Below are 16,433 nucleotides of genomic sequence, written 5' to 3' on the forward strand. Positions count from 1 at the left end.
CCTCAGATGGCTCTCAAAACACCTGGCTCTGGGCTGAAATGAACTACCCAAGAACCCGGGTTAGCTTTCCCTGAACTGCAGAGGGGGCTGGCAGGTCACTGGCCTGACTTTTTCATTCACTAAATATTTATTGGCATTGCTGCTAGGCACTGATATATAAAGATAAATGTCACAAAAGCTCTCCCTTCAAAGGGTCTTCAGTGGAAACAGACATGTTTAATCATGACAGTACAGTGAGATAAGTGTTTCAGTATCTAATGGAGATTGCAGTAGGTTGCCTAGAAGAAGATTAGGTTAACATTGCCTGTTGGATGGGAGTTGGAAACCGGAGATGGGAGATCTAGGAAGGCTTCTGGTGGAGGCGATACTTTCACTTTTTTGAAGAACAAGTGAGAGTTTTTTAGGCAGAAAGACTAGAAGAGAAAGGGAGCAGACCCAGATGCATGGCACTGTGTGGGCCCTCCAGAGAATCATGGATGGCTTGAGCAGCAGAGTTCAGATAGAAGATTTTCAAGGGATGACAACAAAAGGAAAGGAAGGGTCTTACATACCTGGCAGAGCGCCTCCTGAGAGAATCCTCTACCCTTATTATCGTTGGGATAATGTAAATGAATGAACATGGAACATTGTAAAGCTCAGTAGAAATACAGGATACTGTGACTATTAGCCCCATGGCTTCTGTGTGCTCCCTGAGTTAGAATGTGACAATAATGGAGTCAGAGGCCGGAGTCAGCCCCCAAAGACTTGCCCCTATTTCAGATCCTCAGATGTACTTTCTAACCCAGTGGCTGTCTTGCAGGTGGGGTTTGTTGGTTAACAGACTTGGGAGCCATCATGACTCAAGGATCATAGTTTGAGGTCAGAGCCCCCACGATCAGAAAAGGAGCACAGGGGACTTCCCTGGTGGCGCGGTAGATAAGACTCCAAGCTCCCAATGCAGGGGGCCGGGGTTCAATCCCTGGTCAGGGAACTAGATCCCACATGCATGCTGCAACTAAGGAGCCCACGTGCCGCAACTAAGGAGCCCACGTGCCGCAACTAAGACCAGGTGCAACCAAATAAATAAATATTAAAAAAAGAAAAAGGAGCACAAAATTTTGTTCCTTTTTAAGTTTTCACTTTGAAATAATTACAGACCCACAGGGAGTTGCAAAAGTAGTACTTAGAGACCTGTGCATCTTCACTCAGTTTCCCCCAATGGTAACATCTTACATAGCTATAGTATAATATCAAAATCAGGAAATCGATATTGGTACAGTGCACAAAGGCTTTTTGAAGACATCCTAGAAACTTCTTACAAAACTGAGTGAAGGCTCTACAGACCCTGCATTTTACAAAATCCTCATTGGCTATTTTATTACAAAAGTTATAGCTCATAGTTCAAAAAACCAATTCATACCACTGGACAAATGACAGAAAGCTTACAGAAGAAAATCAAGATGGCTTTTTACACTGAAAAAAAAGAGTCATTTATAACTTTTAAAATATGCAAATTAAACTTGCAATGAGATAACATGTTTTCTTCTTAGATTTAAAAGTCTGATAATACTGTGTTGATCTGACATTGGGTAACAGGCACTGGAAAATGTTTCTGCAGAAAGTAAATCGGTACAATCTTGTTGGAGGGCAATTTGAAAAGACCCAGCATTTATCCTTCTGGGAATTTATTATAATACATGCATGTGTGCAGAATGACATATTTATAAGGATATTCGTTGCAGTGACGCTAATTGTAGTGAAAAGACAGGAATAGTCTACATTTTATCTATAGGAGACTGACTCAAAAAAGCCACAGAAGGAAGTGTTGTGCAGCCATGAAAGTGGAAGAAGCTCTTTATGTAGTGACATGTAACAAAATTCAAGATACATTGTTAAAGAAAAAAGTGAGGCTCAGAACAGTATGTAATGTTTGCTACCATTTGTGTTTAAAAAGTTGGAGGGATGGGGAGAAATACGCACACATATCTGACCTGGCATGTGCATAAAATATCTCTGGAAAGATACACAAGGGAATGTGAAGAGGGTCGTCGCTGAGGAGGAGAACTCAGGGAGACTAGTTTTAAAACATCTTGTTTTAAAAGTATGAGCTATTTGTTATATTAATTTACCTTGCATCTTTTTAAAATATTTATTTTATTTTTGGCTGCATTGGGTCTTTGTTGCTGCATGTGGGCTTTCTCTAGTTGCGGCGACTGGGCACTACTCTTCATTGTGGTGCATGGGCTTCACATTGCGGTGGCTCCTCTTGTTGCAGAGCACGGGCTCCAGGCGTGAGGGCTTCAGTAGTTGTGGCACGAGGGCTCAGTAGTTGTGGCTTGCGGATTCTAGAGGGCAAGCTTAGTCGTTGTGGCGCATGGGCTTAGCTGCTCCGCGGCATGTGGGATCTTCCCGGACCAGAGATTGAACCTGTGTCCCCTGCATTGGCAGGCGGATTCTTAACCACTGCGCCACCAGGGAAGCCCCATCTTTTTGTTTTAAAGAAATAATGCCTCCAATCTCCTTTGCTTCCTTCCCTACCAAGAGGTAACCTCTATTCCTGAATTTGGTATTTGCCCTCCTCTTGAATGTTTTTAAACATAGTACATATTACTACATATGTAATACATATTATAACATATGTGTGTATGTATCCATATACAATATATCACATTGTTTTGCATGTTAGACTTTTCATTCTACAGTATGCTTTTTTCACTTAAGATCTTGAAAATATTTACCCATGTTGATACATGTAGCTCTTATTCATTCATTTAAAGCACTGTATAGTATTCCAGTGCTTGAATATAGCCCAGCTGATCCATTTCTCCGCTGATGGACATTTAGATTATTTCCCAGTTCTTCAAACAGTGCTTCAAGTCACATTCCTTTTTATGTCTCCTTGCCCACCTGTGGAAAAGTTTCTCTAGGCCAGCAAGCATCAAACATATTTTTGCCACATCCTCTTAGCAGGAAAAATATTTTTGCTGTGCACCCCTAAAATATGAATATGTATTTATTTATGAAATACATATGTGAACCACTATTCCAAATTAGTATGTCCATCATAAGATATACAAAAAGATAACTGTAAAAAGGGCAATTGAAAAAAGAAAGAAAGAATATATTACAAATATTTATTTATTTGTAGTACAAAAATCATTAGTGAGGGACTTCCCTGGTGGTCCAGTGGCTAAGCTCCACGCTCCCAATACAGGGGCCCTGGGTTTGATCCCTGGTCAGGGAACTAGATCCCGCACGCCGCAACTAAGACCCAGTGCAGCCAAATAAATAAGTAAATATTTTTTTTTTTAAATCTTTAGTGAAAATAACGTGGCTGAATATGCTTCATTACTTTCCCACTTATTATTTATTATTTATTTAAAATTTTAATTGTGGCAAAATGCCCATAATATAAAATTTGCCATCTAAAGCACTTTTAAATGTACAGTTCAGTAGTGTTAAGGATTCATTATTGGCAAGAGTTTCTCTTGAACTTCAGTGATTTTCTCACGCATTGACCAGCTGACTCTCTTATTGAACCTGAGAGTTTGTACTCACACTTGTGTGTGAGTCATTAGGATTATTTGTAATCTTAATCTTGCTTCTTTGGAGGAATCTTGTTAAGCCTCTTGTTCACTTTTGGGGGCTAGGAAAATCCAAATAGCATAATCTGTAATTCCATTTATCTGGGGATTTGTAAACTGTGGAGAGCAGTGAAAAACACGTCGCCAAACCCTGAAAAGAAAACACAGACAACCCCTCCAAATATGAAGCTCCCTTACCCTTTACCCATATAACTCACTTGCTTTACTTCATAACCCAGGATCTCTGACAAGAGCACAGGGAGGGCGCCAGCATCAGTCTGTTTCCTAAAGATTAGTAAAACTTACTTGTTTTTCTTTTGAATAAAAAAATATATTTAAATACTAATGCTTCCTTTTGGCACCTCTGTGATTATCTTATGTCTGAGGGGTGCACATCTCTCTTTGGAGACCAGGATGTACCTAGAAACAGAATTGCTGAGTTGAAGGGCATAAACCTTGTGGATATCACCATATCGCTCTCCCAAGGGCTTGTCCCAGTTTGCATTCCCACCCTTGCCTTCACATTTTTACTAAAACTTGCTTTTAATATACTTTAATTTTTGCCAGTCAAAGGGGTGTGAAAGAGCATCTAATTTAACTTGCATTACTAGTTTAATTTGCATTTAACTACTAGTGAGTCTGAGCACTTTTAATACATTTATCAGCCATTAAAATTTCCTCATCTTTTATCAGCTTGATGCTTTGTGACAATCTAGAGGGGTGGGATAGGGAAGGTGGGAGGGAGGCTCAAGAGGGAGGGGATATAGGGATGTATATAGACATATAGCTGATTTACTTTGTTTTTTTGTTTGTTAATTTTTATTTATTTATTTATGCCTGTGTTGGGTCTTCATTGCTGCGCACAGGCTTTCTCTAGTTGCAGCGGGCGGGGGCTACTCTTCCTTGCGGTGCACGGGCTTCTCACTGCAGTGGCTTCTCTTGTGGACTACGGGCTCTAGGCGCTCAGGCTTCAGTAGTTTTGGCCCACGAGCTCAGTAGTTGTGGCACACGGGCTTAGTTGCTCCGCGGCATGTGGGGTCTTACCGGACCAGGGATCAAACCCGTGTCCCCCGCATTGGCAGGCGTATTCTTAACCACTGCGCCACCAGGGAAGTCCCAGCTGATTTACATTGTTGTACAGCAGAAACTAACACAACATTGTAAAGCAGTTACACTCCAATAAAGATACAAAAAAAAAAAAAAAAAAGAAAATGAGCAAAAGACATGAAGATATTTTACCAAATAAGATACACAAGTGGCAAATAAGCACATAACAAGGTGTTCAACATCATTAGCCATAAAAGAAATGCAAATAAAAAACACTCTGAGTGAAAAAAGTAAAAAAAAAAATTTCCTCATCTTTGAATTGCCTGTTTATATCCCTTGTGGGTTTTTCTATTGGATCATTTGTTTGTCTTTGCCATGCTAATTTGTAGGAGTCTACTTTTTCTTTTTTCTTAATTTTTTCATTAATTTCATTAATTTTTCTTAATTTCATTAATTTCTATCCTTTATTATTTCTGACCATCTGTAATCTTTGGGTGTAATCTTCATTACACCATCTGACCATCTGTAATCTTCATTTTCTGACCTCTCAAGGTGAACACTTAGCTGATTCATTTTCAGTCTGTCTTATTTTCTAATATAGCATATACATTTAAGGTCATACATTTCTCTCTGGTTACTTAGCTGAATTTTACAACTTTTTAAAAGGAATCTTGCAGCTTTTGATATATCGTTTTTCATTGTTGCACGTCTAGATATATTACAATTTCCACTGTAATTATTTTATTCTCCTATCATGAATTATTTAGAAATGTGGTTTTTTAAATTCCAGAGTAGTGCATTTTGTTTTATCCTTTAACAAACAAACAAAAAACTTACCTTTTTGTTTTTGATTTCTAACTTCATCATATTGTGGTCATAGGATGTGTTCTGTATGATGTCGATTTTTTGGTATCGGTTGGTACTTTAGTGGCATAGTATGTCAATTTTTATAATGTTCCATGTGTACTTGAACATATTTTCTAATATTTATATATTAATGTTTGTTAGTTATATCATTGAATCTTTTATATGTTGCTAATGTCGTTTTATTTTTGTTTCATCTATCATCTGTTTTTTGGAGAAAAGTATCTTAAAATGTCCAGTATATTTGTAGATTTTACAGTCTTCCCTTGTATTTCTGGCTTAAATATTTTGATGTTGTTAGAGTCATATAAGTACCAGGTTATTTCGTCCCTGGCAAATTGTTTATCGTCAAGAAATGACACCTGTATTCCTAATAATCCTTTATCTCTTGAAATCTATCCTGTCGGATTTTAATATCACTGTATCAGTTTTCCATTTTGCCCTACACTGAGAGGCAGCAGAGAGCAATGTTAAGAGCATGGACTCTGAAGTCAGGCTGCTGGGGTTCAAATCCCAGCACTGACACCTTCTAGCTGTGTGACCTCAAGCAGGTTTTAACCTCAGTGCTCCCATGTATAAAATGGGTGCAGTTACTACCTATCTCAAAGGATTATTATGAGGATTAAACTAATTACTATTTTTTTAACCTAATTACTATTTTTAAAGCACTTTGAACATCATAGTAAGCACTCCATGTGTATTTGTAAAATTAAATAATTAAACATATATATGTGCAGCCCTTTTCTGTGTCACTATTTTATAGGTATTTGTCTGACCAACACCATATAGCTGCTAGATACTGTAATGCTGCAGTAGATACCTTTATTACATAAGTCATATCCCATATGTCTGAGTGTATCTGTAGAATAACTCCTAGAAATGGGATTGCTGGGTGGAAAGATATGTGCATTTGTAATTTTGCTAGATAGTGCCAAATTGCCTTACATAGGAGTCTGGTGCAACCCCAATGTATGGCAATTTGGCACTATCTAGCAAAATTGATCTTTGCCAGGCTGTTAAGTGAAAAATGGTATTTCAGTATAGATGTAATTTGCATTTCTCTTATTTTAAGTGAGGTTGAGCATATTTGAATGCTCTTTGTATTTCCTTTTCTGTGAATGTGCCTTTACCCATTTTCAATTCGGTGGTTGATCTTTTCTGGATCTATTTGTTAAAGTTTTTTTAGATATTGGGAAATCAGTCCTTGTTCTATGATATAAGCTGATTTTTTTTTCTAAGCACTTCCTCTCAGGAATCAAGAAAAACAATGAGAGAGAACAACTTGAATTATTATCTCAAAATATTTTTGCCGAGTGGTAAATGCTCCCTTTTTCTGTTCACAGACTTTGTGCTAAACACATCTTTAATCTTTAAAACCTCACTTCCTGGTAGATATTATCTTCACTTTACAAATGAAAACACTGAAGATCAGAGAGATTCATTTTTTTTTCACTCATTCAACAAATATTCATTAAGAACCTACTAAATTGGGCTTCCCTGGTGGCGCAGTGATTGAGAGTCCGCCTGCCGATGCAGGGGATACGGGTTGGTGCCCCGGTCCGGGAAGATCCCACATGCCGCGGAGCGGCTCGGCCCGTGAGCCATAGCCTGCGCGTCCGGAGTCTGTGCTCTGCAATGGGAGAGGCCACAACAATGAGAGGCCTGAGTACCGCAAAAACAAACAAACAAAAAAAAGAACCTACTAAATTCTTGGGGCTTCCCTGGTGGCACAGTGGTTAAGAATATGCCTGCCAATGCAGGGGACACGGGTTCGAGCCCTGGTCTGGGAAGATCCCACATGTCGTGGAGCAACTAAGCCCGTGCGCCACGACTACTGAGCCTGTGCTCTAGAGCCCGTGAGCCACAACTACTGAGTCTGTGTGCCACAACTACTGAAGCCCGTGCACCTAGAGCCCGTGCTCCTCAACAAGAGAAGCCACTGCAATGAGAAGCCTGTGCACTGCAGCAAAGAGTAGCCCCTGCTCACTGCAGCTAGAGATATCCCGCGCGCAGCAAAGAAGACCCAATGTAGCCAAAAATCAAATAAATAAAATTTTTTAAAAGTTAAAAACAAAGAACCTACTAAATTCTTTATTTAGGGGATACAGCAGTGAGTAAAACAGAAAAGGTCCTTGTTCTATGGACTTACATTCTAGGGCGGCAATATAGACCACAAACAAGAAAACAAATTAGATACTTTCTGATAGTGGTAAGTGCTGTGAAGAAAATAAACCGAAATGGTGTAACTGACAAGGAATTGGGGCGCTACTGTTAGGTTGTGTGGTCTCAGAAGTCCTAGCTGGAAAAAAAATGAGATTTGATATGCCTAAAAGGGAAGAGAAGATCTGGGAAATGGAACTGTTAGTGCCAAGGCCCTAAAGCAGGAACAAGCTAGGCTTGTTCAAGACTCAGAGAGGTTTGGTCTGAGGAGCAAACTGGGAAAGACGCTCGGAGTTTTTGAAAAGGAGGGTAATATGATGTGATTTTGTCAGTGAGGATAAGGTAGGTTCTGGTTTTGGGCCCTTTTCCATTTTTTAAAATGGAGAATGCTAGGGCTTCCCTGGTGGCGCAGTGGTTGAGAGTCCGCCTGCCGATACAGGGGACAAGGGTTCGTGCCCCGGTCCGGGAAGATTCCACATGCCGCGGAGTGGCTGGCCCCGTGAGCCATGGCCACTGAGCCTGCACGTCCGGAGCCTGTGCTCCGCCAACGGGAGAGGCCACGACAGTGAGAGGCCTGCGTACAGCAAAAAAAAAAAAAAAAAAAAAAAAAATGGAGAATGCCAAACAGCTTTTGCTTATGTGTGTATTTGTTATTTATTGCTGTGCAGCAAATCAGCCAAAATTTAATGACTTAAAGCAACACTAATCATTTATTTTCTCTGGGTTTCTGCGGGCCTGCAATTTGGGAGCAGCTTGGCTGGAATTTTATGACTTGGGATCTCTTGTGAGGTTGCAGTCATCTGAAAGCTAGACTAAGGCTGAAGGATCTGCTTGCCAGATGGCTCAATCACAGGATGGGTAAGTTGGGGCCAGCTCTTAGCCAGCAAAAAAAAAAGCCAGCAAAAAAAAAAAAAAAAAAAAATAGGGACTTACCTGGTGGCACAGTGGTTAAGAATCTGCCTGCCAATGCAGTGGACACGGGTTGGAGCCCTGGTCCAGGAAGATCCCACATGCCACGGAGCTACTAAGCCCATGTGCCACAACTATTGAGCCTGCGCTCAGAGCCCTCGAGCCACAACTACTGAGCCTGTGTGCCACAACTACTGAAGCCCACACGCCTAGAGCCCATGCTCTGCAACAAGAGAAGCCGCTGCAATGAGAAGCCCGCGTACCACAACGAAGAGTAGCCCCCGCTCGCTGCAACTAGAGAAAGCCCACATGCAGCAACAAAGACCCAATGCAGACAAAAATATAAATAAATAAATAAATTTTTAAAAAATAAAAATAAGCCCTCTGAGGGACTTCCCTGGTAGCACAGTGGTTAAGAATCTGCCTGCCAGTTCAGGGGACACGGGTTCAATCCCTGGTCCGGGAAGATCCCACATGCCGCAGAGCAACTAAGCCCATGCACCACAACCACTGATCCTGTGTGCCACAGCTACTGAAGCCCGCGTGCCTAGAGCCCGTGCTCCACAACAAAAGAAGCCACCGCAATGAGAAGCCCGCGCGCAGCAACGAAGACCCAATGCAGCTAAAAATAAATAAATAATTTTTAAAATAAATAAAATAAGCCCTCTGTGTGTTAACATAGATGATGCATTTTTAATGGAAATAGAATTAGAAGAATGGCATTATTGTACATTTCTGCAAATCTCTTTAATACCTGATTTAACAGAAGAGTGTTGGAGTCTCATTTTTGCCTCTGCATACTCCACTGAACATTCATGAGAGAAAGAGAGCAAAAATGGATGAGCATTTGGTGTCCTGAGAGTGAAGCTACAGGAGTGGACCTTTCTTGGGATAACCAAACCTACGCCAAGAGAACAGGCTGGAGACAGGTTCTGTGGTGCTCTTGGTCACCCATTTATGGAATTTCAGAAGGGCAGTGGAGATTACTGCCATGCACAGCATGACCTCTGTGCAGACAAGTGAACTGTAGAAATTCATTACTACTCCACCGAGAAGCCCCCATAAAAGTGGTTAACCTGGACACGGAAGCGTGGAACTGAAATCCTCAGAGCATTGTACTTCCTTTCTACTGCCTCAGTATCACTGGATTGAAGAATTGCTGCTTTTTGTTAGGAGGTTCATTTCATTTCCCATTACTCCCAATTTCATACTCAAAAGCACTGAGAATTTCAAGTGGAGTATATTGAAGTAGACTCAGTTTCTTTGCATCATTTCTGTATTCAATTTTTAAAATTCTTTCATAAACCCTATTGAGTGTTTTTTAACTAAATTAACATGGCTCAGATGATCCATGCAGCTCCTGTGGAAGTCACTTACAAGAACATGAGATTTCTTATTACACACAATCCAACAAATGTGACCTTAAGCAAATTTATAGAGGACCTTAAGAAGTATGGAGTTACCACAATAGTAAGACTATGTGAAGCAACTTAGGACACTACTCTCGTGGAGAAAGAAGGCATCCATGTTCCCGACTGGCCTTTTGATGATGGCACACCACCATCTAACCAGATTGTTGATGATTGGTTAAGTCTTGTGAAAATTAAGTTCCGTGAAGACCCTGGTTGTTGTATTGCCATTCATTGTGTTGCAGGCCTTGGGAGAGCTCCAGTGCTTGTCGCCCTAGCATTAATTGAAGGTGGAATGAAATATGAAGATGCAGTACAGTTCATAAGACAAAAGCGGCTTGGAGCTTTTAACAGCAAGCAACTTTTGTATTTGGAGAAGTATCGTCCTAAAATGTGGCTGTGCTTCAAAGACTCCAGTGGTCATAGAAACAACTGTTGCCTTCAGTAAAACTGGGGTGCCTGATGCCATTGCTTGGAAGTGGAAACTAGACGGGATGGAATTCGTCATACGTGTTAGCCAGCACGTTGGCTTGGTGAAGTCTGATGAAGCTTCCATAGGAGTGTTGAAAAGCAGTTTTACCAGGCCAGAAACCTGGCAGAACTGCAACCTCTATGTTTGGGTTATGATCAACCTACTTGGACACTTAGCAAAGGATTCTTGCTGTTCAGCATTTAAAATGTGCTTATCATTTGTACCAATTGACCTTTCCTGAAATCATACAGTATTGAGTCATGTCTTTATATCTGTTTCCATGCCAGAGTCGTATCAATATATAAGAAATTTAGAAAGACTAGGTGCCAAAATGCCCAGGACAATACTTACATATTTTTTGTATCATATAGGACTGAAATCCCAGGAACTATGAACACTCTGGACCTTGTGTGGTTTATTCCTTCCATCATCTCAAACATAGAAAGGAGGGCCTGTAAGGTTCTTTGCTCACAGCTCCCACATTCATACCAGTATACATCAGATTTGCTCTTTTTTTGTTTTTAATTAACCAAGTCTCACAGTGATTATCTAATGTCTTTCTGTAAATCTCATTTTGTGCTGTTATAGAAGACCTCCATTTTGAAAATCTACATTGTACAGAAGCACATGTTTTTAATGTCTCCAGACAAAAAAAGCCTTAATTTTAATGTTTGCGCTTTGGGGTGCAACTTACATGGGGGGGCCTGATGAAAGAATGGGAGGAGGCTATTAAGTACTTTTAGTAAAATGTTGCCTTTGTCTTGTGCAGGACATATAGAACATGCCCTTTAACTTAGTAAATATTTTTTAAAAGGTAGAAATACTTTGTTATTGTAGCTAAAACAATTCTTAATCATAAAATTTCTGAAATTCTTGTAATTATTTTTCAAACTTATCTGAAGTTGTTTACCAACTTAATTTTGTTTGAAGTGTGATTCCCAACCTCTCTTGCAAAAAAAAAAAACAAACAGAAGTGGGTTTACATTTAATACTTTATATGCCTTTTGAGCTGTGTAACTTAATATTTGGATACTTGACAATTTGTTTTATTATGTAATTGATAATATGGTGATATGTATTAACGTTAGCTCAACCATATATTTATACTGCCCGGGAACATGTGGTTATAGTTCTGTGGGAGAAATAATTTGTCAGTGTTCACCAGCTTGTAAAAATCTAGTGCGAGGGCTTAAACCTTAAATAAATGATGAAATGCATTTATCGTCATTGAAAAAAAAATGGGTAATGATGTTAATATCACTGTAAAAAGTTTCAACCTCATGGAACCTTCTGAAAGGGCTGAACCACACTTTGACAATCTTGAGCTAGAGTCTGATATGGAAACAAATGATGCCCAAATCTCAGTAGGTTACAACAACAAAGGTTTATTTTTTTTTTAAGGTGAATGGCTTTTTTAAAAAATTAATTTATTTTATTTCTGGCTGCGTTGAGTCTTCGTTGCTGCATGCAGGCTTTTCTCTAGTTGCGGCGAGCGGGGGCTACTCTTAGTTGTGGCGAGCGGGGGGCTACTCTTAGTTGTGGTGCACGGGCTTCTCATTGCAGTGGCTTCTTCTGTTGTGGAGCACAGGCTCTAGGAGCGTGGACTTCAGTAGTTTTGGCTCATGGGCTCAGTAGTTGTGGCTTGCGGCTCTAGAGCACAGGCTCAGTAGTTGTGGTGCACGGGCTTAATTGCTCCGTGGCACGTGGGATCTTCCCGGACTAGGGCTGGAACCCGTGTCCCCTGCGTTGGCAGGTGGATTCTTAACCACTGCGCCACCAGGGAAGCCCTATTAATCATGCTACACATCCATTATGGCTTGCCCATGGTTCTGTTCCAGGTACTCTTCACCAAAGAACCCATGTTGACAGGGCACCCTTTGGCTGGACATCGCTAGATAGGGGAAGAGAGAACTTGGTAAACCAGCCTGCCTTTTAAAACTTATTCTTGGAAATGATGTGTCACTTTTTTCCTTGTTTCATAGCCAAAGCAAGTCACATGGCCAACCTGGATTCTTCAGAGCTGAGATGTATACTCTTCTGCAGGGAGAGGCCCCATGGGAAGGGATACCAAGTATATGTGGTATATAAACTTCTACCATGGTGCTTAAAGAATATCACTGGTTGCTCATGGAGAATGGATTATACTGGGAAGAGGTAGGAAGCTATTCAAGAGTAGAAGTATGTTAGGAATTGACTGCAGTACTTTAGGCAAGAAATAACCGTGGGTTGGACTACAGTGGTGGCAGTGGTCTGATTCAAGATGTACTTTGGAGTTGGTAGAATTTGTTCTGGGAGTGGGGTGGGGATAAGGGAAAGTACTGAAAGATAACTTATAGGTTTGAACAACTGAGTGGATGATGTGACATTTACTGAGATGGGACAGGCTGAGAAAAGGATAGGTGAGGTTTTTTGGGGGCGTGGAACAAATGTTAAACATCTTAAGCCTGAGATGCCTATTTTACACCTAAATGGAAATGTCTAGTAGGTACTTGATTATGTGTCTGGAGATCTGGGGAGATGTCAGAACTTGGGCGTTAGCATAGAGCTGAATTGTAAGGCCATGGAGTTGGAAGAGATCTCCTTGGGAGAAAGTGTTAATAGGGAAGAGAAGAGGGCTGAGGGTTAAGGGCTAAAGCCTTGGCCTACGCCAACGTTTTTAAATGGAAGTGGCTTTGGATCCAGCAAAGGAGGTTGAGGAGCCATTGAGGTAAGATGAAAATGGGTAGAAATGGAAGCAAAAAGAAGAAAGTGTTTCAAGAAGGAGGGAGTAGGCTGTTTCAATGTTCTGTAAGTCAGATAGGATTGGGGAAAATGCAAGTCACAGTTGATAAGTGGAGGGGTGAGGATCAAACTCTAATTGGGTGAGTTGAAGAAAAGAAGGGAAGTGAGGAATGGAGACACCACTTTTGAGAATTTTTTTTTGGGGGGGGTTGGTTAAGTGGAAAAAGGGAGACAAAAGATGTGAAGATGAAATTGTGTGTATGTGAAATCTTTATGTAAACTATAAGCTTTAGGCTTATTTTGTTAGTTATTATTGAACTCCTAGGAATTTCAAACTAGCTTAGTGTGAAGAATCACTAAGATGCTACTGCTAGTCTCCAGCTTGCTGGCTATTAAGCCTCAAAATATCTCCAGCCTATGAAAAGCCGATACATGAAGAGACAGAAATAGAGAACAGAGCGGAAAACGAAGGGGAAGGGGGGGAAAAGGTTTGCTGAGTTAATATTGTCCTCCCAGGGCCCCCGTAGGGCAGTCTCGCAGCTCTTACGTAATTTTAGAGGCGGAGACGACAGGAAATTTAAACCGAAGCCGCGGCCCAGGGCACCTAGAGAATGATGTTATAGTTGCAGAGGAACAGCCGGTGCACGGGAGGCTGAAAGCTCATGGAACCCGCGAATGTGATACGGCGGCCTTAAAGGAGTACGGACGCCGAGAAAGAGCCGAGAATTTGAGGAGGGAGCCGGGAAAGGGTACGGATGCCGGGAAGGGGAAGCAGGGGTGAGAAGCAAGGCGGAAAGGGTCCTAAGAGTTAAAGAAGGGTGCGGGGTTGGGAAGTGGGCGCAGGAATTGGGGAGCAGATAGGTCCGGGAGCTGGGGAGAGTAGAGAGACCGGGAAGGGGTCACAGGAATAGAAGGGATAGAGGTCTAAAGGGGGCAGAGGGACTGGGGGGACAAGAGCCTGGAGGGAGGCACGGGAATTGAAATGTAAGGCAAGGGGTGGCGAAGAGGCCACGGGAGTTGAGGGAGCAGAGTGTGAAAGCGGGCAGAGGGACTGAGGGATAAGAACCTAGAAGGAGGCGCGGGAATGGAGAGGGGACATGGGTTGGGATGGAGTTGAGTCTTGGGGTTCCTGGGACCCTCGATGGGAATTGTGCGGGGTTTGGGAGGCGGGAGGAGGGGATGATGGAAGGTCGAAGGCTAGTGAAGGTGGTTCAGCTGCTGTTTTGTCCTTCTTTTTCAGGCGACGATTGCCTTGAACTGGAGAGTTCAATGGCTGAGAGTAGGCTCCGGGCTCCGGACCTAGGTGGGTAACAGGTCAAACCTAGGGGTGCGAGGTCACAGTTGCAACTCCCGCCCCAGAGTCTCTTGGGAAGAAAAGGCCGAGAAATGTTAGTTCTCTTAAGGTTTTCTAATTACTTTGTGTGGCGGAGGGGGAGTGGGGGAGTGGAGTATGTGTTGAGGGATGTCATGGATCATTTAGGAATTCATGATAAAGGTCAAACAAGAGCTTTCAGTCAGATGTTATGAATAAGATTAGAAGACTTGCTAATTATTAACTTATAAAACCCGTATCCATGGTTATTTTTACCATACAATTCTTAAAGTTTTCGATAAACGGCCCCACCCAATTAGGTAAGTATTCTAGCATGTAGTCACTTCCCTCGGTACTGCCTTCTCCCCTCTTAGCATCATCTAGTTTGAGTCCTGGATTGTTACAGGTATGCCATTTGTTTGTTGCCTTTCAAACGGTGATACACCTCACTAAATTATTTACTCTCCCTTCCCATGTCTGTTGCTTTCTTCTGGATCTATTTCTCTTTTTGCTGATGAACTTTCTCCAAGAGTGTTTTCAAAAGGGGGCTTTATGTGATAAACTTTCTGAGGCTTGTATGCCTGAGAACATGTTTATTTCACCCTTGTATTAAAATTCTTGAGTCAAAGTTTTTTTTCCTTCAACACATTGAAAAATGACGGTGGTTTCTTCTTGCAAAAAGCAGGTGCTGTTGAAAATTGATGTCGATCTGATTCTTGTTACTTAGTTTGTGACCTGCTTTTCTCTGTAGAAGATTTTAGATTATCCTCTTTATATTTGTTCTTAAAATTCACTATACCATAACCATGTGTGAATTTTGGAGGGTTTTAGTTTTCATAAAAATAAAATTATGAGAAATGAAAACAAAAATTACAGTTTTATGCTTACACAGTTTATTTTTTTAATTTATTTATTATTTATTTTTGGCTGTGTTGGGTCTCTGTTGCTGCGCGCAGGCTTTCTCTAGTTGGGGCGAGCGGGGGCTACCCTTCATTGCGGTGCGAGGGCTTCTCATTGCAGTGGCTTCTCTTGTTGCGGAGCACAGGCACTAGGTGCACAGGCTTCAGTAGTTGTGGCTCGCGGGCTCTGGAGTGCAGGCTCAATAGTTGTGGCACACGGGCTTAGTTGCTCCGCAGCATGTGGGATCTTCCCGGACCAGGGCTTGAACCCATGTCCCCTGCATTGGCAGGCGGATTCTTAAGCACTGCACCACCAGGGAAGTCCCTATGCTTGCACAGTTTAAAAGGCCAAGGTATGTCTCACACACACACACACACACACACACACACACACACACAAGAGTGGGAGTTGCTCCTCCTTTCATAACTCCTGATTCCCACTCCCTAGGGTACAACCATTTATGCTCTTTTAGCTATTTCTTCTAGTATTTACCTTCTTATTTCTAAATCGCGTGCTCATACTGCTTTTGTTGTTTTCAATTTTCAATTATATCTATTGACTTTCTGATATAGAGGATAAAGAGATTTTTCTGGCCCCCTCTCCTCTACATCACACATAAACACATACACATTTCCCTCCTCTCCTCCCATTCCCCCAATATATATGTAGTAATTTTTGTTGTCATTTTTGTATTTACATTATGATGATATTAGCTGAGCCATATAGCAAACCGAAGTAAGCTTTGTTTTCTGTGTATGGATCACTAATTCATGTCTAAATATAAACCTTCTCTCAATACTTTCAAGCTCATCAGAGAATCAGTTTCTTCTTTGTGGGGGACATACCTCCTGAGACCATTTGTCTTAGTACTACAGTCTGGTCCAGCTCTGCATTAGGCCTGTTGCACTGATTCCATCCTAGGATCTCCCTTCATCATTCTGTGGAATTCCCTTTGCTGCTTTCCTCTGTAGGGTTCCCTGTGTTCTAAATTCCATATTTTCCTCTCTTTGTTTACATCCTCATTTTGGGCGAGTACATCTTCTAGTATAGCTTCCTGAGAAAGGGTATGTGACAAG

General features: G+C 41.4%; 1 protein-coding gene and 1 pseudogene across 3 annotated transcripts in view; both read left to right on the forward strand.

Annotated features, from left to right (window-relative positions):
- Positions 1–16,433, forward strand: part of DBF4B (DBF4 zinc finger B) — a 41,359-nt gene that overhangs the window by 732 nt on the left and 24,194 nt on the right. For 2 of the 3 annotated variants that reach the window (XM_029212752.1, XM_029212753.1), the window contains exons 1-2: positions 12,084–13,894; positions 14,386–14,448. In XM_029212752.1, the coding sequence (XP_029068585.1) occupies positions 14,415–14,448 (34 nt within the window). In that variant the 5' untranslated portion in view covers positions 12,084–13,894; positions 14,386–14,414. Of the gene's footprint in view, positions 1–12,083; positions 13,895–14,385; positions 14,449–16,433 lie in introns of those variants that run through there. The other variant, XM_029212751.1, reaches the window with a different exon arrangement.
- LOC114889454 lies at positions 9,868–10,507 on the forward strand (annotated as a pseudogene).

The sequence above is a fragment of the Monodon monoceros genome, unplaced genomic scaffold (assembly GCF_005190385.1).
Source record: "Monodon monoceros isolate NGI ecotype Baffin Bay Population unplaced genomic scaffold, NGI_Narwhal_1 Super_Scaffold_9, whole genome shotgun sequence".
In the NCBI taxonomy this organism is placed as follows: domain Eukaryota; kingdom Metazoa; phylum Chordata; class Mammalia; order Artiodactyla; family Monodontidae; genus Monodon; species Monodon monoceros.